This window comes from Dromiciops gliroides, chromosome 2 (assembly GCF_019393635.1).
Source record: "Dromiciops gliroides isolate mDroGli1 chromosome 2, mDroGli1.pri, whole genome shotgun sequence".
Classification (NCBI taxonomy): Eukaryota; Metazoa; Chordata; class Mammalia; order Microbiotheria; family Microbiotheriidae; genus Dromiciops; species Dromiciops gliroides.
In genome coordinates, this window is record NC_057862.1 from 246,960,181 (window position 1) to 246,983,747 (window position 23,567).

A 23,567-nucleotide genomic window follows, 5' to 3' on the forward strand; every position below is an offset into this window, starting at 1 on the left:
CTTATTTTGAATTGCTCAAATTCTTGTGGGTGGGGGTGGGAATGGAGGGAGGAAGAGAAGTTGGAACACAAAGTTTTAAAAAATTGACGTTAAAATTTGTTTTTACATATATTTTGGAAAATAAAATTCTATTCAAAGCAAAAAAACCTTAAACTTAAAAAAATCTTTATTAACTGACTGAATTGGAACATGTTTTCATGTGGTCATTTATAGTTTGCAAATCTTTTGAAAACTGTTCATATGCTTTAACCATTTATATGTTGGGGAATATGTTTCTTATATATTTTGTATATTAAACTTTTATCCAGGATCTTTGATGTGCTCACCTGAATTATTGCAAAATCCTTTTAAAATATATTTTTATTTCATTAAATATTTCCCAATTACATGTAAATAAATTTTTTAACAATCAGTTTTTTAAATTTTGAGTTCCAAATTCTCTCCCTCCCTCCCATCGACCCCTTCTCCTTGAGAAAGCAGGCGGTTTGATTACTAATTATACATTTCAGGTCATGCAAAACATTTTTCCATATTAGCCATGTTGCAAAAGATAACACAGACAAAAAACCAAAAATAAAGTTTTTTATGGACTTTTTTGTTTGTTTGTTTTTGTAGGGCAATGAGGGTTAAGTGACTTGCCCAGACTCACACAACTAGTAAGTATCAAGTGTTTAAGGCTGAATTTTAACTCAGGTCCTTCCTGAATCCAGGGCGGGTGCTTTATCCACTGCACCACCCAGCTGCCCCCAAAATAAAGTTTTTTAAAAGTATGCCTCAATCAGCATCTAGGGTTAATCAGTTTTCTCTCCAGAGGTGGATAGTATTTTTCATCATGGTCTTGGATCATTGTCTTGATCAGAGTAGTTAAGTCTTTCACAGTTGATCATACTTGTAATATTGTTATTACTGTGTACAGTGTTCTCTTCATTCTGCTCACTTCACTTTGCATGAGTTCATGTAAATCTTTCCAGGTTTTTCTGAAACCATCCTGCTTGTCAGTTCTTATAGCACAATACTATTCCACCACAATCATATACCATAACTTGTTTAGCCATTCCCCAACTGATGGACATACCCTCAATTTCCAGTTAAGCTGGTATAAATATTTTTGTACAAATAAGTCCTTTTCCATTTTTTTTTATCTCTTTGGGATACAGACCTAGTAGTGGTATTGTTGGGGTTAAATTGTTCGTCAGAATAGTTTTGATTTGTTTTTTTGTGTGTGTTTTTTTTTCAGGGCAATGAGGGTTAAGTGACTTGCCCAGAGTCACACAGTTGTAAGTGTCAAGTGTCTGAGGTCGGATCTGAACTCAGGTACTCCTGAATCCAGGGGCCAGTACTTTATCCACTAGGCCACCTAGCTGCTCCCAGTTTTGATTAGTTTTTACAATTAGTGTCCCAATTTTTCCACAACCCCTCCAGCATTTGTCGTTTTTCTTTTCTGTTATGTTAGCCAATATGATAGATGTGAGGTAGTGCCTCAGAGTTATTTTAATTGACATTTCTCTAATCAATAGTGATTTAGAGCATTTTTTCATATGATTATAGATAGCTTTTGATTTATTTTTTTTCTTTTCTTTTCTTTTTCTTTTTTTCTTTTTTTTTGTGGGACAATGAAGTAGTTAAGTGATTTGCCCAGAATCATACAGCTAGTGTCAAGTATCTGATTTCAGATTTGAACTCAGGTCCTCCTGAATCCAGGGCTAGTTTTTATCCACTGCACCACCTAGCTGCCCAAATAGCTTTGATTTCTTTATCTGAAAACTGCCTGTACACATCCTTTGACAATTTACCAAGTGGGTAATGGTTTTTATTTTTATAAATTTGGCTCAGTTCCCTACATTTTTTTTTTTTAGTGAGGCAATTGGGGTTAAGTGACTTGCCCAGGGTCACACAGCTAGTAAGTGTTAAGTGTCTGAGGCCGGATTTGACCTCAGGTGCTCCTGAATCCAGGGCCAGTGCTCTATCCACTGTGCCACCTAGCTGCCCCAGTTCCCTACATATTTGAGAAATGAGGCCTTTATCACAAAATCTACCTGAAAACTCCCCCACCCCCATTTCCTGTTTTCTTTCTAATTTTGGCTATATTAGTCTTATTTGTGCAAAACCTTTTTAATATCATGTAATCAAAATTATCTATTTTACTTCCTGTGATCTGCTGTATCTTGTATCTTCCTTTATCCATAGATCTGACTGGTACATTTTCCCATGCTCCTCTAATTTACTTATGATATAACTCTCTATATCTAAATAATTTATTCATTTTGACCTTATCTTAATATATGGTGTGAGATGTTTGTCTATATCTAGTTTCTGCCAAACTATTTTCCAGTTTTCCCAGCAATTTTTGTCTGCTGTTGAGTTCTTATCACAAATGGTTTGGCTCTTTGGGTTTATCAAACAATACATTATGGGTAACTAGGTGGTGAACTGAAGAGCATGCTGGGCCTAGAGTTAGGAAGACCTGAGTTCAAACCAGCCCTCAGATAGCTGTATGACCCTGGGCAAGTCACTCAACCCTGCATACCTCAGTTTCCTCATCTGGAAAATGGAGAAGGAAATGGTAAACTATTCCAGTATCTTTGACAAGAAACCCCCAAATGGGGTCCAGAAGAGTCCTACGTGACAGAAAATAACAACAAACAACAACATTTCTATGTTTATTTACTATTGTATATTATGTACCTAATCTAGACCATTGATCCACCACTCTATTTATTAGCCAGTGTGAGATTGTGTTGATGATTGCTACTTTGTAATATAGTTTGAAATCTGGAACTGCTAGGCCAACTACCTTTACATTTTCCCCATTGATTCCCTTGATATTCTTGACCGTTTGTTCTTCTAGATTAATTTTCTTATTTTTTTCTAGTTCTATAAAATAATTATTCGGGGGCAGCTAGATGGTGCAGTGGTTAAAGCACTGGCCCTGGTTTCAGGAGGACCTGAGTTCAAATCTGCCCTCAGACACTTGACACTTACTAGCTATGTGACCCTGGGCAAGTCACTTAACCCCCATTGCCTACCAACACCCCCCCCCCCCAAATAATTATTTGGTAGTTTGGTATGTGACTGAATAAATAAATTAACTTAGGTAGGATTGCCATTTGTATTATGTTGACTTAAGGTACCCATGAACAATTAATATTTCTCCAATTGTTTAGATCCCTCTTTATGAATTATTTTATAATTTTGGTCATGTAAATTCTTGGTTTTGTATTGGCAGTTAGACTCACATTCATTTTCTATTGTCTGCAGTTATTTTAAGTGGCATTTCTCTTTCTATCACTTGCTGCTGGCCTTTGTTGGTAGTATATAGAAATGCTAATGATTCATGTGGGCTTATTTCATATCCTGCAACTGGAATTGTTAAGTTTCAACTAGTTTTTCAGTTGATTCTCTAGGGTTCTCTAAGCATTCTTATTCTTATATTCTCTTAAGATGCTATCTTCCTGCTTTCATTCTCCCTTCTAGTATATCCTCTCTATACCTGACAGATTAAGTATTGTTAGGCTTAAGGTCATGTATTCTAAAACATTTTCAGTAGCACCTCAGGGTTCAGACTCAGGCCTTATAATCTTAATGAATGAAATAATATAATATTGCATATTCAAATGCCACCTTGCAGTAAAGAAATACAAATAAATTTTTTTCCTGTAATTATTTTTATTTATTTAGAAACAATTTTACTTTAACATTCAGGTTGGGTTTTTTTTTGGTGAGGCAGTTGGGGTTAAGTGACTTGCCCAGGGTCACACAGCTAGTAAGTGTCAAGTGTCTGAGGCCGGATTTGACCTCAGGTGCTCCTGAATCCAGGGCCAGTGCTCTATCCACTGGGCCACCTAGCTGCCCCAACATTTATTTTTTTTTGTTTTTTGTTTTTTGTTTTTTTTTGTTTTTTAAAATTTTTTTTTTGTTTTTTTTTGACAGGGCAATGGGGGTTAAGTGACTTGCCCAGGGTCACACAGCCAGTAAGTGTCAAATGTCTGAGGCCGGATTTGAACTCAGGTACTCCTGAATCCAGGGCCGGTGCTTTATCCACTGCGCCACCTAGCCGCCCCCCCAACATTTATTTTTTAACATTTTGAGTTCCAAATTCTCTCCCTCCCTCCCGCCTCTCCCCCACCCTATGAGAAGGCAAGTAATATGATTTCAGTGACAGATGTGGTCATGCAAAACATATTTCTATATTCAAATGAGTTTTAAATTATATTTTACAAGACTTCTGAACCCACCCTTTGGTGGGTTATCTGCAGGGATGTGTGGGAGTCAGCTCCTACCTGCTTGAGAGCCCATTTCAGTATGGGCATTTACACTTCAGAAATCAGCAAAGACTACAAATTAAGGCTTTATTTATCATTTTGTTGATTGTCGAGACTTAAGAAAGTAATTGAGAGAACATCAGTGATACATATTGAACTTTTTTTTAAAGAGGCAATTGGGGTTAAATGACTTGCCTAAGGTCACACAGCTAGTAATTGTTAAGTGTCTGAGCCAGATTCGAACTCAGGTCCTCCTGAATCCAGGGCTGGTGCTCTATCCACTGCACCACCTAGCTGCTCCCATATTGAACTTTTAAAACCTCTCCTGTATACATCCCCTTTAGCTCCCCCTACCCACTTCGGAGAGCTAGTTGTTAAAACTTTTACCAGCACATTACTGGTTACATATTATGGTCAGGGAATTTATAGAGGCCATACATACATACATTTATGCATCCACACAAGATATGGTCCAGTGTCACTGTCCAAATACTTAGACTGGATGGACCACAACTCTTTAAAAAAAAAAATTTTTATTTATAGTTATGAGTTCCAATTTTTATCCCTCCTTCCTTCCCTCCCCTTCCCCCAGACAATAAGTAATCAGATGTGAGTTACACAGGTGTGATTATGTAAAACATTACCATATTAGTCATTTTGTACAAGAAAACAAATAAAAGAAAGTGAAAAAGAGGATGCTTCAGTCTGTTCCATCAATATCAGTTCTTTCTTTGGAGGTGGATAGTATGCTTCATCAATAGTCTTTTGGGATTGTCTTGGTTTGTTTATTTTTGAGAATAGTTAAATCATTCACAGTTCTTCATGGAAAAATATGGCTGTTGGGGCAGCTAGGTGGAGCAGTGGATAAAGCACTGGCCCTGGTTTCAGGAGGACCTGAGTTCAAATCTGCCCTCAGACACTTGACACTTACTAGCTGTGTGACCCTGGGCAAGTCACTTAACCCTCATTGCCCTCCCCCCCCCCCCCAAAAAAAAGAAAAATATGGCTGTCTTTGTGCACAATGTTCTCTTGGTTCTGCTCACATCATTTCATACATGTCTTTCCAGGCCTTTCTGAAGTCATCTTGCTTATCATTTCTTATAATATTCCATCACCATCATGTACCACAGCTTGTTTAGCCATTCCCCAGTTAATGGGCATTCCTTTGATTTCCACGAAAAGAGCTGCTAGAAACATTTTTGTACAAACAGGTCGTTTTCTCTTTTGGGGCATTGGACCACAACTCTTAAAAAAAAGCACTGTTTCTTTATTTATGAGTACTTTCTGACTAGTCTGAAGGCTTTTCGCAACTTAGCTAGTTCTGCTGAGATCTTCCTTTCTCAAGGTGCACCCTCCTCTCAGAAAAGCTGAAAAAGGAGACAGAGACTAGGAGGGGAGGGGGTATTCAGATAGAAGAGAAGACAAAAGGAACTACGGGCCTGCTCCGCCTGTCTCCCGCGAGGGGCGGAAAGCGTTGACATCATATCTCCTCCCCCAATTCCGCACCAGTTTTGCGCAGGCTTGTTCTCTGCCGCTCCACCCACCTCCGCTGCTTCTCTGGGTTCTTAGGCCTGGCAAGAGAAAGGGTCCACCTGCTGGAGGCTATTGGTTGAAATTCGGGCCAATGAAAGCGAGCGTTATTAGTTTGTGTCGGTCTGTGGAGAGGGGAGCGGTGATTTAGGCCTTGAGAGATCTCTCCACGTCTCTGTGGTGGCTTAGGCGCCATGAGCTCCATCGGGACCGGGGTGAGTCTTGTTTTCTCCGCGCGGATCAGGGGACCAGGATCGAGGGGGAAGCTGAGGCTGCTCAGAGCGCATCCTCCGTCCCCCACATCGGTGTCCTTTCCCATATGCTTAGCGCCACCTCCGGCCCTACCCGCCGGCTTCTCCTTTGGAAAAGACGCGCCCCCACCCCCGGGGCCGGCCCTTGGCAGCCCCCAAGAACGTGGTCTAGTGGCCCGGCCCTTCGGAATCCGCCCCCCGGGAGCGTGGTATTCCTGGCCCCAGCCGCCCAGCGTGCGCCGAGGGCCCGGGGCCTCCTTAGGTTTGCGGAGTCATTTTCTTTAGCCAAGGAGGAAACCGAAACTAGTGACCTGCAGGGCCCAGGGCGGGTGGCGTATTGGCGGGGAGGGGAGGAGAAAGGGTTGAGGACGCCAGGAGACACCTTCCCCCTCCCAAGTATAGAGGGTGGTGAGATACCAGGCCCCTGAGACTCGTGTAACCCGAGAAACCTGGGCTGAAGGGACCCAAGGACTCAGCTGCTGAGTCACGGGGCTCCTTGCGTGGGACGCTACATTTCCGTCCAAATCCATCTCAAGAGTACAGAAACAGAAACCTAGGCCCTGAAGAAGGCACCAAAAAGCCTCGTCCTTGTCCCTGAACCCTGAAAGAAGATGATAATTAGGAAAAGAGAAATCTGATCTAAAGCTGTGATTTTTGTTGTTACACTTTTGATTTTTTTGCTAAATTGTCCCCCCCACACCCCCCTTTTCTCTTTTACAACATAGGGTGTTGTATGATAGCGGCTATTTTGTAGTTTAAAAAGCCTAGTTCTAAATTTAAGTTACTTAACTTGGCAGTAAGGCCTTAATAGATATTTTTATTAAAAATCAATGTCAGTGTTTCTCCTGGGAACTTATTATTTGGTTTTTCCACCTTCCCCCAGTTAAATTCTATGCCTCTGCTATCTTCTTTTGATGTATCCAATTGTTAAAATGAGATCTATATCCTTAATATTTATCCGTAGCTCCTTAGCAGGTGTCTTAGACACTGAAATTGTTCCCTCCCCCCCCCCCCACCTTAGGCAGTTTGCAAGATTCTTTGGAATAGGTGTAAAGTTAAGTCCTGTTACTTTCTTTTAAAAATTTCTTTCGTATGAAACTGTAGCTAATTAGGCAAAATGCATTTGTTACCAGGAAGAAAAATTGTTAAGATTTTTTCATGGAAAGTTCTAGCATTTAATATGTACCACTTTAAGTTTTACAAAGTGTTCTCTCACACTATCCCTGTATGGTTAATAATGATTGCAAGTATCATTCCAACTTTTAGAGATTCCAGTACTACTCAAAGTCATTACAACCCAGGTCTTGATTTCACCGGCCAACATTCTTTCTATTTTGCCTTTCTTATCCCTTTCCTTTTCATTCCATTGTCACCACCCCATTTAAGGCTCCCCTTTTCTCTTGCTCAGAATGTTACAAAAGCATCCTATTTCCTCCAGTCTCTTACACATGCTGCTGATAGATTTCATTTCATTAAAAAATTACTGCCCTGTTCACTGTCTAGGATACTCAAAATTATTGGCCTCCAGATAGATGGGGCAAGGACACTTATTAAGTGAATTCTATATGTCAGTGAAATACAATAGCAGTTAGGGATACAACAGAAATGAAAAGGTCCTGGGCTCCAGAAAGTTAGATTTTATTAGGTATAAACATTTATGGAGATAAGTAATACATGATATACACAAGTCAGTTGAAAGCTGCAAAGAATTCCAAAAGGTGAAGAAGAGGAGGGATAGCATTCTAGGAATGGGGTGACTGTTGTGCAAAAGGTATGGTGATAGAATGTTGTATATAGGAAGCAGCAAGAGGCCATTTTGTTTAGAATAGAAATTTATGTATTCAGGGAAGGTTATGAAATCAGTCTGGAGTGACAGGTTAGAGAGCTTGGTTGTAGAGGGCTTTAAATGCTAGAGAAGAATTTGTATTTGATCTTAAAAAATATAGGAGCCACTGGATCTTGAGCAAAGGGAATGATGTGTTCATACCTATGCTTTAGGAATATCAGTTTGTCAGTTATGTGGAGGATGGATTGTAGATGTGGGAGACTGAATCCAGGGGGAAACCAAATAGGAATATATTGCAATTGACTGGCTAAGAGGTGATGGACTAGGGCCTGAACAAGGGTCATTGTCACAGTCTTAGAGCTAGAAGGGACACCAACCCCTTTATTTTACAGATGAGGAAATTGAGGTTCAAAGAAAGGTCATTCAGATAATGATCATAGCTAGCATTCATATATTGCTTTAACATTTGCAAATTATGTATGTTATTTCATTTGATCAAACAATGCTATGAGGTAGGTGCTATTATCTGTTTTACAGATGAAGAAACTGAGACAAGTTACAAGACTTGCTCAGGGTCACACAGTAAGTGTCAAAGGCTGGATTCAAATTCAAATCTTTCAAATCTAGTGTGCTTTCCACTGTACCACATGAGTGAAGAGATGGGCATGGATATGAGAGATGGAGTTACAATTGACAGAACTTGGTAACTGATTAAATGTGGGGAGATGAGGGTATTAATTGGATTCTTCCTTCCTTCCTTCCTTCCTTCCTTCCTTCCTTCCTTCCTTCCTTCCTTCCTTCCTTCCTTCCTTCCTTCCTTCCTTCCTTTCTTTCTTTCTTTCTTTCTTTCTCTCTCTCTCTTTCTCTCTCTCTTTCTTTCTCTCTCTCTTTCTTTCTCTCTCTCTTTCTTTCTCTCTCTCTTTCTTTCTCTCTCTCTCTCTCTTTCTCTCTTTCTTTCTCTCTTTCTCTTTCTCTCTTTCTTTCTCTCTCTCTCTCTCTCTCTCTCTCTCTCTCTCTCTCTCTCTCTCTCTCTCTCTTTCTCTCTCTCTCTCTCTCTCATTTGGGGCTAAGTGACTTGCCCAGGCTCACACAGCTAGTCTAAAGCTAAATTCTTCTAAACTTTCTTCCTTTCATTCAGTCTTAGAAGAAGAAATCCTTTCCCCCCATCTCAAAGCCAATCCTTCTGATCATCTGTGCCCTTGATCACATCCCTTCCTAATTCATCTGAAAGTTTGCTTCCTTACTCAGACATACTTTCTCTTTCATTTTCAATCTTTTCTGGTCTCCTTCCTAGTTGCCTTCGGGTTTGCTCAGGTCTTTCCCATCCTTTAAAAAGATCTCTCTTTGATCCTATCAGCCCTTCAGATTCATCCTCTCTCTTTTCCTTTTCACTTCCAAGATCCTAAAAATTGTTGCCTAGACCAGTGGTATAAAACTCAAATCTCTGCAGCTGCAGGTTGACTTGGAAAACCATGATGTTAACATTATCTATGTTGTATTTTGTTTGTTTTTAAACATTTCCCTATCATATTATAATCTTATTCTGGCCTCAAGTTTGACACCTCTGATCTAGACAACTTTTACTTCATTACCCATTCCCTTTTCAACAGTCTTTGAAGTCTGGTTCTGATCTTGCCATTCAATTGAAGCTTTACCAATGATAACTTAATTGATAAATCCTATGCCATTTTCTTAGTTTCCATTTTCCTAGAACTTTTTGCAGCTCTTGACACAGTTGATCACTTCCTTCTTCTGAATATTCCCTCTTCCCTTGGTTTCTGGAACACTGCTGTATCTTGGTCCTCCTATTTCACCATTACTTAAGTCAACTTCTCTGATTTGTAATCTTCCTCTCAACTCGCCAATCCTCAAGGCTTTGTCCTGAGCCTATTTCTCTTTTTCTCTATACTCTACCTTGAAAATGTCATCTGCTCTGAGTTCACTTATCTCTATGTAGACCACGTTGACAAATTCTACATTTCTTAACTTCATCCGGTCTGCATGTTTGGCTGCTGGACATTTTCACCTGGATAATGTCATCACTTGAAATTCTGTATGTTCAAAACTGAATTCTTCATGTCTCTTGAGGCGAAGAGAGAAGTGCCCTTATATTTGTTTTCTCTCTTCCCCCCCTTTCCTCCTCTCCCCTTCTCTCTCTTTCTCTCCATCCAACACTCTTTTCTTCCTCTTTCCACTCTGTCTCCCTTCTCTCAACAAGAGATTGCTTTTTTTAACTCGCCTCCATTTGCATGTAAATAGTCAGGTTTATTCCCCCTTATATTTAAGGTTTCCCTCTATCCTAATTCTTATGTAAAGCCAACTACAAAGAAAAATAAAGACTTTGTCCTCAAATCCAGCTACTGATTGGTAGGCCATTGTCCCTCCTCGTGTACGTATTGCTAGAAAATATATTGGTAGGTTACTAGCTAATGGAGTTTCTTCTGTGAGTTAACTGACTTGTGCCCAACAAGGTCTTTTTTGTCATGACACTCCTAAGTTGTCCCATCATAGTTTCTAATTTCTTTTGAAGGAATCTCTATCCTCCAAGCCACTCAGCTTCATGTCTGAATTACCTTAGACTCTTCATCATCTTAATCAAAGCTTCATTTCCTCTAAACTACGGTATTAGCTTCTTAATTAGTCTCTTCTTCCCAATCTTTCCCCTCCTAGTTTGTCTTTCACTTAGCTAGCAAAATAATTTATCGAAGTGCCAGGTGTGACCATGCCAGTCATTTTCCTGCTCTAAAACCTTCAGTGGTTCCTTATTTTCCTTAATCTGATACAAACTCCTTAATCATCCTGGTAACTAAGGTCCTCCTTATTCTGGTTACAAACTGCTTTTCCCAGCATTACCTTATACTATTCCCCTTAGCATTTTGTGGTTTATCCAAACTGTATTACTAACTGTTCTTCAAACGCAACATGCCACCCACCACCTCTGCATTTGCACAAAGCTATTTCTCATCTCTGAAATGTATTCCTACCTAATATCTGCTGTTGAGAATCCATATCTTCCCTCAGAATCTAGGTTTACCTAGAGCACTACATACATCTCTTCTCTCCCCTCCGCTTTAACTCTCTACCATGTATCTGTTACAATGTACATGTTTGTTTATTCTCAATATAATGTAAGTTTCTTAAGTGCAGGGTCTGTTATAGATTTATCAGTACCAAAGATGCTATGTTTATGCAACAAACATATTTTTGCTTCCTTTTTTCTTTTAGTATGATCTGTCAGCCTCAACTTTCTCTCCTGATGGAAGAGTTTTTCAAGTTGAATATGCTATGAAAGCAGTGGAAAACAGTAGGTAAGGAAAATATTTTACTTGCAAAATGAACTTGTATGCAAATTGTCACTGTCAAACAAATACTGTCTTGTGATTTTGAGGTGCAGATTTTCTTGGGTTTCAAAGATTTTGGAAATTTGATACTGTTTCTAGATCATTCTGGTACTATTTATTATTTTCCTCTAAAATGTGTATTTTTGTAATTTCCCTTCAGAGAACAGAACAAATGACAGATATTCACTTTTTGGGGGGGAGAGGAAATGTACTTTTTAAAAATAAATTTTCCTTTTATACATGTAATAAATATTAAAAAATGAACATTTCAATATACAAGATTTTATGTGAAACAACAAATAGTTGAATAGTTTTAAGTTTTTAAGAGTATATTAAATTTAACACAATTACATGTATGTCCTTTTCTGAATTTAATTCTATTCTTTTTAATGTATTTTTATTATACATATTGATGCTTTTTTTTCTTTGTCTCACTATCACTATTCCCCAACTCACCCCCTCCCAAATAGAATTAGCAAGTAGACTAAATCATTAGTGATGTGTGATCATCAATTTTTTTTTGGGTGGGGCATTGAGGGTTAAGTGACTTGTCCGGTGTCACACAGCTAGTAAGTGTCAAGTGTCTGAGGTCAAATTTGAACTCAGGTCCTCCTAAATCCAGGGCCGGTGCTTTATCCACTGCACCACCCAGTTGTCCCCCATCAGTTTTTTAACATTTAAACTCAGATTAATAACCTTTACCTTGGACTTTTTTTGTTCCCTCACTTTTCATATCCAGTTAATTGCTGAACCCTGTTGATTGTACCTCTACTCCATCTCTTGTTACCCATTCTTTCCACAAAAACCTGGGAAGAAGTGGTCTTTTGTGTCAGAGTCATAAAGATGAGATTTGAGAAAAGGCCTTTGTATTTGGCATTGAAGAAATCAGTTAGCTTTGGAAAGATGAGTTTAAGTGAAGCATCATGATGAAGTGGTTAGGATACTATTTGGGAGTCAAGAATACTTGGGTTTAAGAAATTAAATGAAAAGAGAAATTCAGCATCAGAGAAGGTAATTATTAGTTGACATTTATACCATTTTATTATTTTAGAAGCTTACAATCCTTATAGTAGAAAGAAAACTCAATAATAGTTAAAGCTGTCTGACAGTACAGTGGGCTAGCCTGTAAGATGAGTTTTCCATCATTGGAGATCTTCAAACAGAGATGACCACTTGTCATGGATGTAGTAATCAAAGGCTACAGGTTAGACAAATGACTTTTTAGGTGCCTTCCAAATCTGAAGTTTTGCAGGTACAAAAACAGGGATCAAAAGGTCTGTGATGCTTAATTGCTGTTTGACTTATTCATGTTGGGAGCTGGAACTTTAACTTCAAGTTTAATATACACCACATCATGCTGCCTCTCCTCAGATACTTAGAAAAATACAAATTTTTGAAGAGACTGGCAGTTTTCATGTCCTATGTCTCACTCATCTTTTTTGCACTAGAGGCCCTAATTTTATCAGTTTCAAACCGCCCTCGCAGGAGACAGATGTAGCCAGATTGAAATTGATTGGTTGTTTTTTAGGTTCTGAAGTTCAAAGGGTAAATAATGGAGACATTTTATATTCTTCTGTCTGGTAGAACTAAAAGCCAAGTTCTTCTGTTGTGGAGATGATCTTGGTACTATCTATTTAGCAGACATGTGAGGTAGAACCAGTTGGACTTTACTGAATGGAAGAGCCACATCTGATAAAGGATAATACCAAAATCAAACTTTGGTACCTCATGATATCTTAGGCAAGTTATTAATAGATTGGCAACATTAAACAGTATTTTTTATTGAAGAGATTTCACAAGTTTTTCTCAAAAGTTCTTATAGCCATTTCATAAAGTACTTTCGAATTCATTGGATTTGGAGAACTTAACCCAATTTAGATTTCTTCCTAACTATTACCATCTCCCTATCTATATCCAGGCAAACCAAAAAGGCTTTTTAGTATTTCAATTTAATTTTCTATTGGCAATTTGGAATAAAAAGAATCATAGTATGAAAGTCTTGTATGAGAGCCCAAATCTAGACTTCTGAAAAGCTATAATTTTAAACTTGAAGTAGTATTATTTAGTGCTTCATTTTTGACTGATAGTATTGTCTTCACATATAATAAGAAAATTGTTATACTGCATAATGTACTTGATGGAGTGTATGCTAAAAATGTGTATAAATCAAACTTTTCCCATTGACATAATGAACCACTTTGTTTTCAGTTCTATTTTAAGTTATTGGCATTTTAAAAGAAATCTCAGACAGAGATAAAACTTTTTATGATATATATTTGTATATTCAGTCATTGTATATAAAATAGACTTTGTACCTGAGAAAAGTCAATAGAGTGAAAAAATACTTTCTGAAGCTGCCTGGGGAACCTACCAAAATAACTTAAGATATGGTTAATAATAAGTGGCTAATTGAAATTGAATCTTTAAATCAGGGCTTCTTAAACTTTTTTCACTTAAGACCCCTTTTCACCCAAGAAATGTTTACATGACCCCAGGTATATAGGTATACAAATCAAACATTTACTGCCAAATTTTTTGTGACCCTCATATGGGGCCACAACGCACAGTTTAAGAAGCTTTGCTGTAGATAGTGGGTTTTGTTTTTGTTTGTTTGTTTGTTTTTTTAGTGAGGCAATTGGGTTTAAGTGACTTGCCCAGGGTCACACAGCTACTAAGTGTTAGGTGTCTGAGGCTGGATTTGAACTCAGGTCCTCCTGACTCCAGGGCCAGTGCTCTATCCACTGTGCCACCTAGCTGCCCCTACTGTAGATAGTGTTAAGTTAGATTTGAAACCTTTGAGAGGAGCTCAAGAGTTTTATATTTTATGTGGTAAGAAACCTTTATGGAGTTTTTGAACAAAGGAACTAGCTGGTGAAAGTGGTATTTGGAGGAGAGTGTTGGAAAACTGGTCAGAAACTGGTCAGGTACCGGTAGCTAGTCTAGTCTTAGGAAAACTAGCTAGGAAGCTGTTAAAAATAACAGGGACATTGGTGACCATGAAAATAGAGAAGAACTTTGAGGAATAATTGATAGGACTTGTGATTGATTATGGAGAATGAAAGGGATGAGTCAAAGATAATTTCCAAGTTTAAAGACTGGCTAAATATGATACAATTGGCAGAATTAGGGGAATTGGAGAACAAGCTGGTTTTGGGTTGGAAGTGATTTTATTTTGGGTATATGTCATTCCCTCAAGCTAAGCTTCTATATTAGAAGTTTGTTATCAGGGGCAGCTAGGTGGCGCAGTGGATAGAGCATCAGCCCTGGAGTCAGGAGGACCTGAGTCCAAATCCAGTCTCAGACACTTAACACTTACTAGCTGTGTGACCCTAGGCAAGTCACTTAACCCCAATTGCCTCACAAAAAAAAAAAAGGAAAGAGAGAGGGGCAAAAGAAGGGAGGGCAGATTGGGGGAGGGGACAGACAGAAGAAGTTTGTTATCAGAATTATTCAGTAATTTTCATGAAGCTGTCACAACATTTAAAGGATAGTTGATTTTTAGTATCATTTTCTAATTCATTCTGACCTGATTTATAGACATTAGTTGAATGTCAAATAGTTTACATCTGCTCAAAGAAATTTCCTTCCTAATATATTAATATAGTAAAATAATTTTTAAAAAATTCACAATTTTTGGTCTTTCCTCTCATTAATGAAATAGGGGTGTGGTAAGGGCAGCTAGGTGACACAGTGGATAGAGCACTGGCCCTGGATTCAGGAGGACCTGAGTTCAAACCCAGCCTCAGACACTTGACACTTACTAGGTATGTGACCCTGGGCAAGTCACTTAACACCAATTGCCTCACCAAAAAAAAAAAAGAAAGAAATAGGGGTGTGGAATTGACCTATACAAAGAAGGTGGTATTATTATTAGTTATTGTTATTTTAGCTAACATTTATATAGTACTTTATGGTTTGCAAAACCATATATTTTACATATATTATTTGATCCTCATAACAACTCTGTGAGGTAGGTGGTGTTATTATCCCCACTTTGCAGATGAGGAATCTTATAAGGGCTGAGAGAAGTTAATGACTTGTCCATGGTCACCATGTCTGAGGCAAGATTTGAACTCAGGTCATCCAAGTCCAGCACTTCATACACTATGCCATCTAATTGTTTTCAGCCCCTATTCCTCTCAACCATGGCCTTAGCATACAGACCTGATAAAAAACTTATGTGCCAGATATCCTGCATTAGTTGTTTCAATTTGCCTAGGATGGTTTTTTTTGTAGCTACAATGTATTTTATGGGTATAAATGTTACAAATAGCCATTATTTAACTAGCCTTAATTAAGTGCCTAATGTTTGCCAGTGGGGATATAAAGACAAAAATAATGGATAATCATGTAGGTTATCTTGAACTATTTTTGAATTTTTGGAGGAGGCATATTGGTTCAGTTGGAATGAAGTGTATCTGAGTTGTGGGTAATACTAATCTATTTTAAAGTACTTTGTTAAGCCATATATTGATTGGATTGTTTTTTAACTATATGGAATATGAACTCTTTCTTTTTCAGTTAAAAAAAATAATTTTCCTTCCACTTGTTTCAGTACAGCTATTGGAATCAGATGTAAAGATGGTGTCGTCTTTGGTGTAGAGAAATTAGTCCTTTCCAAACTTTATGAAGAAGGTTCTAACAAACGCCTCTTTAATGTCGATCGACATGTTGGAATGGTAAGATAACATTCCTCTCCTTTAGGTAACTTTCTTCGAAATAATTGTATTTGTTGGGATGTGCTTTTCAGAACTAAACAAAATATGGTAATGCCTTAGTTATCCATAGATCAGACTCCTTATTTATCCGTAGATCAGACTTTAAACAACTTGAAGCATCAGGAAGGATTCTAAAAATGGAACCTAAAAAATATCTTTAGTAGTGAAGCAGCAGTTTTGAGCTGTGAGCAGCAATTAAAATAGCTGAAATGAGCTAAAGGTTTCTACCAGATAGACTGTGATTAGTTCGTTTGCCAGTAAGAAATTAAGTACACACTCAGTGGCCAGTGATGAGTATGAAGGTTAAAGAGAAGAAGACAAGAGTGTTCAGCAGAAAGAGTGATAATATATCAGACATGGTAATTCAGTGGACAAAGGAGCAAGATAAAGATACTCTCATGATAGATGAAAGCCAGGGACAGAAACAGAGGGTAGAGTAATTCAAACAATGGAATTCAACACTATTTAGAACTCAGTAGCTCCTAAGAGAATCAGTGTGTCATATTATAGACATGTCAACTATAGGATACTTGTGAATTGAGGTCAGAAGGTGGATGAAGAGGGCAGTTAGTGGGAAAAGTAAACCAGATCTTACTCTATTTTCATTAGAAAATTACCCTATTCAAGTAGTGTCACCCTGAAGATATACCCAGTTATTCATGTCTGCAGTCTAGGAGGTGGTACTGTAGCAAGCAAAGGCATGCTTTAATCATGCATGATTGAAGGTGCATGATCTAAGTGTGCAGTAGTTTTTAGATATCTTAAACTAGCAGAAATAAGGTTAAGCTATCCTAGAACATGGATTCTAAACTTCCTCTAATGAAAAGATCAGTGCTAAAAAGGCCAAAAAAGTGTAATATGCAAATTCTGAGCCATGTGTATTTTCTTCAGCATTTTAGTGATACTAACTTTTGATATAGCTGATAGAATCATATAGCTGGCAAATCATGAAATTGCAGGATAATTTTGAGGTTTTTTACAAAGTTCTGTGCACAAAACATTCCTAAATAATTTTATCATGGTAATGAGACTGTTTTGACAGAGTGTTCCAGTTGCCAACCTAGCATAGTCAACCTTAGTTTTAAACAAACTAAGGACAAGTTGAGTATTGTTGTGTGCTAATGCTATAGGCTTCCATAAAATTAAAGCCTTTGGTGATTGGAAAGTGTTATCATCCTAGAACTTTAAAAAGTGTCATATAATTGTCTGATATATAATAATCATAACAGCTATTTACATAGCCCTTTATAATGCCCGCTTCACATAACAACCTTGTCAGGTAGGTGGTGCATTTATTCCCATTTTATAGATGAGTGAACGAGGGTTCAAGGGTAAAATTACTTTTTAAGTTATACAGCTTCTAAGGAAGCAGTGATTAGAACTCTTACCTGAATTCACATCTAGAATGCTTATGTATAGAGAAAGAAAAGTTTTTATTTATCTCTTATTGATTCTACCATCTTGTAATAGCTTCATGGAAAATTATTTTAGAAACATAGGCCTAGCCAGAGATAGCAAAACAGTACTGTTATTAGGTAATTGTAGAAACTCACTTTGCGGTGTTTCTTATTTGTTCTACCACCTTTTTGTATCTTTTCTGAAGATCATTTTGGAAACACAGGCTTAGCTGGAAATAACAAAATTGTTCCTATTACCAGGTAATTGTAGAACCCATCTTGAGATGAATTATCTTCCTTCCTGCTAATCTTGCCTCATTTACCCGGTATTTGGTTTAAGATATTACTCAGGGGGGCAGCTAGGTGGCGCAGTGGATAAAACACCAGCCCTGGATTCAGGAGTACCTGAGTTCAAATCCGGCCTCAGACACTTGACACTTACTAGCTGTGTGACCCTGGACAAGTCACTTAACCCCCATTGCCCAGCAAAAAAAAAAAAGATATTACTCAGAATGTTATTACAAAAATTTTATGAGAAAAGTTGATCATGTAGCTGCTATAGAAGACAGTTTATATTAAATATGTAGTTTTAATTGTTGCCTAGAATTCTCTTCAAATGTTAAACGAAGGTTTACTGAACATTTTAGCCTGGTGTCATGTTTGCAGAAGTGTCATCTTCTGGTGGTTTCAGAATTTGTAGATTTAGGAGTAAAGCCTTCCTGAAAAATACTAGCACAATATTTGAAATGGTAAAAAGAACACTTCTCCAAATCCCATGAAGAAACAGTACATAAATGAGTGGGTGTGGTTGATAAAGTGCCCATGGTGTTTTTGTGGTATAGATAAATCTTTAAACATTAACAATGAACTAAAGAATGTCAATAACAACAAAATTGATGATTTTCTGGAGAGTAAGGAAAATACTTTTAGAAAACTGTTGTAAAGAATTAATTGTTATTTGAGGTTTTTATGACCCCTTCTTTTGGCTAGAATTAAAAAAAAAAACCCCGGCACTTGCACTGGCCTGGGGCTCAGGCACCATGCCTCCACAATGGCAGGGTGCTCCGCCTACATGGGCCTAGCAAAATTATAATCACTGGAAGCCCAGTGAGGGCAGTCATGTGACTGTCAGTCAGGGCTGCCAGCCAATTGGCTTGGGGCTATGTGTGATCAGCCTGGGGGTCTGCTGGGAAGGAGAAGGGAGGAGTTTTGCCATGCTAGCTTGAAGCTGGAAAGCAACCGGACACAGCCGTGTATTCTCAGCTGATCGCTGGGCGGTGGTGTTATTCAGGTTGTATCATTTCCCTTCCCCCATTTTTTTCTTTTCCCTTAATTCTACTGATCTTGCTTGTGTTTTTCGTTCTTGTTAATAAACCCTGTTCTGTTTTTGAGGGAGGTTGTTGGTCTCCTTCCTTGCCCCAATATTGCAGCAAGCCACCTAGCTAACATTCCCCAATTAAAATTTGGCCCCTACACTGTCAGTATTATGCTTTCCTGGAAGTCATATGGTTGCATATCCTTCAGTCCACCTTGTGTGAGACACAAATGATCAAACCAAAACTGATATTGGTTTTTTTTTTCTTTTCTTTTTTTGAGAAAGCAAGATAGGGAGGCAGGAAAGGATCTTTGTCCCTTCAACATTATTTCGATGCCCACACTATCTGCATCTTTTTTTTTTTTTTTTTTTAGTGAGGCAGTTAGGGTTAAGTGACTTGCCCAGGGGCACACAGCTAGTAAGTGTTAAGTGTCTGAGGCCGGATTTGAACTCAGGTACTCCTGAATCCAGGGCCAGTGCTCTATCCACTGTGCCACCTAGCTGCCCCCTCTATGTGCATCTTTTAAAGCTGCAACTTAATACTAAGAAATTATGTGAGTGTTCCCTTCTATCCCATCTCCATAGTATGTAGTTTTTGTAAATTTCAGCAGCCAAAAAAGTTTTGTTATTTTCTGGCCAACATTCTGGAGATGAGCTTCTCTCTAGACTTTAGATGATAGGCACATTTAGGCTCATGCTGAATTTCAGGCCTTCCCACCTTAGTATAGGTTCTACCAAAATTTGACCCCTGCTAGCAAAGCATTTGAGATCCCAGGTTGCCTTTAATCAGAGATGGGCTTGAATAGGCAATAGATAGAGCCATACCTACAACACAATAACTTGACATAAAAGTGACCCTAAATTATTAGAAAAAAGTTATTATTCATTATACTGTAAGATAGGAAACTGGATTTTAGAACATCCTGTTATAAAATTCAATTTAATTCATCAAACACTTATATGTTTACAATATATGGGGCATTGGTGATACAAAGAAAAAAACCAAATGGTTCCTGCCCTCCAAAAGCTTACATTTTCCTGGGAGAAATATAAAATATACGTAGACAAGTAAATACAAAATATTTGTAGGAGTTAAAAGGCACTAACAGGGGCAGCTAGGTGGAGCAGTGGATAAAGCACCAGCCCTGGATTCAGGAGGACCTGAGTTCAAATCTAGCCTCAGACACTTGACACTAGCTGTATGACCCTGGGCAAGTCACTTAACCCTCATTGCCCTGCCCTCTTCCACCCCCACCCCCAAATGGCACTAACAGCTGAAGAGGATCAGGAAAAAACTTAGCTTGAGAAGTGTTACCTGGGCCGAACTTGAAGGGAACTAGGGATTCTAAGAGGCAAAAAATAGGAGTGCATTCTAGGCATATAGTATAGCCTGTGCAAAGACAAAGTTGGGAGATGACGCATCAAATTCAAGGAGTAGCAAGAGGGACTAAAATGAAAAAAGTCTGGAAATATAAGTGGGAGCCATATTGTATAAATGACAGGTTGAATAATTAGTGTTTTATCCTAGAGGTACTAGGGACCCACAGGAGACTATTTTTTCATTTTATTAGCATTATATTAAACTTTATTTGTTTGAAAAAATAATACCTTGAATATTACATTCCATATCTATGCTAATAATTGAAGGCTTATAGCATTTCCATACACACGTTCTTCTCCCTCTCTCCCTCCCCCCTCCCTTTCACTCTTACTTGAAGGTTAAAGATTAGGGGACTAATGTATCATATGAAACTTTATGTTCAAATATGCTTGACATTTATAGTTTATGGTTTGTGAAGAGAGAGGATCAAGGAGCATTGCCTGTCTTTATACCATTTTTCCTCAGTCCTAACCCACAGTTTGAGGAACTAAAATTGCACCAATCACCAAAGAAATTGAGTACCCTTTCTTTAATGTTAGAGAGCATAATGGTTTATGGTATAGCAGGTAACAAAAGGACCCAAAGTATTGCATTAACCAGAGAAGAAGCTTAAGTAAGTTCTTCCAGGCCTTGTAAATATTTTTTAAAAATTATTTTTAAAGTAATAAACAGTTTTATTTATAGTTTTAGGTTCCAAACTTTTTTTTTTTTTGGTGAGGCAGTTGGGGTGAAGTGACTTGCCCAGGGTCACACAGCTAGTAAGTGTCAAGGGTCCGAGGCCGGATTTGAACTTAGGTACTCCTGAATCCAGGGCTGGTGCTCTATCCACTGTGCCACCTAGCTGCCCCTTGGGTTCCAATATTTATCCCTCTCTCCCTTCCCTCCCCCCATCCCTGAGGCAGTAAGCAATTTGATATAGATTATACATGTATGATTATGTAAAACATTACCACATTAGTCATTTTGTAACAAAAACTTGAATAAAAGTTAAAAAACAAAAGAAAGTGAAAAATAGCATGTTTCGGTCTGTGTTCCATCAATATCATTTCCTTCCCTGGGAATAGATAGTATGCTTCATCAATAGTCCTTTGGACTATTGGTCTTTTTGGTCTATTTGGATCATTGCATTGCTGAGAATAGCCAAGTCCTTCAGAGTTCTTCATCAAACAACATTGCTGTCTCTGCACAACGTTCTCCTGGTTCTGCTCTTGTCACTATACATCAGTTCATACAAGTCTTTCCAGACCTTTCTGAAATCATCCTGCTTGTCATTTCTTATAGCACAAGAATATTCCATCACCATCTTCTACAACAGCTTGTTTAGCCATTCCCCAATTGATGGGCATTCCTTTGATTTCCAATCCTTAGCCACCACAAAAAGAGCTGCTCTAAATATTTTTGTACAAATAGGTCTTTTACTCTTTTGGGGGATGTCATTGGGATATAAACCCAGCAGTGGTATTGCTGGATCAAAGAGTATACACAGTTCTATAGCCTTTTGGATTTATTCACAACTCCACCAACAGTGGATTAGCATCCCAGCTTTCCCACATCCTCCAACATCCAATATTTTCCTCTGGTAGGTGTGAGGTGATACCTTAGAGTTGTTTTAATTTGCATTTCTCTAATCAATAGTGATCTAGAGCAGTTTTTTTTGTTTTTTTGTTTTTGTTTTGCAGAGCAGTGAGGATTAAGTGACTTGCCCAGGGTCACACAACTAGTAAGTGTCAAATGTCTGAAGACTGATTTGAACTCAGGTCCTCTTGAATCCAGTGCCAGTGCTTTATCCACTGCGCCACCTAGCTGCCCCAGAGCAGTTTTTAATATGATTATAGATAGCTTTGATTTCTTTGTCTGAAAACTGCCTGTTCATATCCTTTGACCATTTATCAATTGGGGAATGGCTTGTATTTTTATAAATTTGACTCAGTTCTCTATATTTGAGAAATGAGGCCTTTATCAGAGATATTTGCCTCAAAAATTCTTTTCCAGTTTTCTGCTTCCCTTGTAATCTTGGGTTTTTTTGGTGCAAAACCTTTTTAGTTTGATATAATCAAAATGATCTATTTTACATTTTGTTTTACTCTCTATATCTTCTTTGGTCCTAAATTCGTCCTCTGCCCATAAATCTGACAGATAAATGATTCCATCCTCTCTTAATTTGCTTGTGGTATCATCCTTTATGTGTAAATCATGTACCCATTTTGATCTTATTTTAGTGGATGGTGTGAGATGTTGGTCTATACCTAGTTTCTGCCATACTGTTTTCCGGTTTTCCCAGCAGTTTTTGTCAAATAATGAATTTGTGTTCCAAAAGTTTGGATCTTTGGGTTTATCAAAAACTAGGTTACTACAGTTATTTACTACAGTGTAATTTGTACCTGTTCTATTTGACTGATTGAACTCTATTTCTTAGCCAGTACCAGATTGGGGTGTGTGTGTGTGTGGGGGGGTGTTTTTATTGGTGGGGCAGTGGGGACTAAGTGACTTGCCCAGGGTCACACAGTTAGTAAGTGTCAAGTGTCTGAGGTGAGATTTGAACTCAGGTCCTCCTGAATCCAGAGCCGGTGCTTTCTTCACTGCACCACCTAGCTGCCCCGGTTTTTTTGTTTGTTTGTTTTTTGGTGAGGCAATTGGGGTTAAGTGACTTGCCCAGGATCACACAGCTAGTAACTGTCAAGTGTCTGAGGCCGGATTTGAACTCAGGTCCTCCTGACTACAGGGCCAGTGCTCAGATTGTTTTTGATAATTACTGCTTTATAATACAGTTTGAGATCTGATACTACTAGACCACCTTCTTTTATAATTTTTTTCATTGATTCCCATGATATCCTTGAACTTTTGTTTTTCCAGATAAACTTTGTTATTATTTTTTCTAGATCTATAAAATATTTTTTGGTAGTTTGATTGGTATAGCACTAAATAAATAAACTTAGGTAGGACTGTCATTTTTATTATATTGGCTTGGCCTACCCATGAGCAACAATTAATATTTTTCTAATTATTTAGATCTGGTTTTGTGTGAAAAGTGTTTTGTAGTTTTGGTCATATAGTTCTTGTGTTTTTCTTGGCAGGTCAGGTCTTGTAAATAAGAAGAGTGTGTGTTTCTATGTTTCTGTCTCTTTCTCTCTCCCTGTCTTTCCTTTTCTTCCTTTTAAATCTCTAAAATCTCACAAAACTGAATGAGTTTGTGGTTTGTCATTTCTTAGGTTCACATTCCTATTCATTTTTCTAGCAGGAATCAAAACAGGTGGTTTAAGATTTTTTCGTTTAATAATCTCACAGCATTTTGGAATCAAACATCAATAAAGATGATTTGGCTTTGCATGCTTTTTTAACAAATGTAGCAAGATTGGAAATGTAGACTACTTTCAAGCTTCTTTTGAATTTGAATATTGAACAAAATTTTAAAATTATACTTCAAAGTGTATGAATTCCCAGATCAAACAAACCCATATTCTAAGTACCAACATGCATTACAGAACTATTTTATGGGCTTAAGAAAATTCACTAAAATTTATTTATTTTGTGTGGGTTTTGGGGGGGGGGAGGACAATGAGGGTCAAGTGACTTGCCTGGTGTCACA

The 23,567-nt window shown here is 38.0% G+C and overlaps 1 protein-coding gene across 1 annotated transcript in view; it reads left to right on the forward strand.

Moving 5' to 3' along the window:
* Positions 1–5,824: 5,824 nt before the first annotated feature.
* PSMA3 (proteasome 20S subunit alpha 3) overlaps positions 5,825–23,567 on the forward strand; it is a 40,065-nt gene continuing 22,322 nt past the window's right edge. The window contains exons 1-3 of the mRNA XM_043981542.1: positions 5,825–6,007; positions 11,055–11,137; positions 15,726–15,849. Coding sequence (XP_043837477.1) covers positions 5,987–6,007; positions 11,055–11,137; positions 15,726–15,849 — 228 coding nt within the window. The 5' untranslated portion in view covers positions 5,825–5,986. The remainder of the gene's footprint in view (positions 6,008–11,054; positions 11,138–15,725; positions 15,850–23,567) is intronic.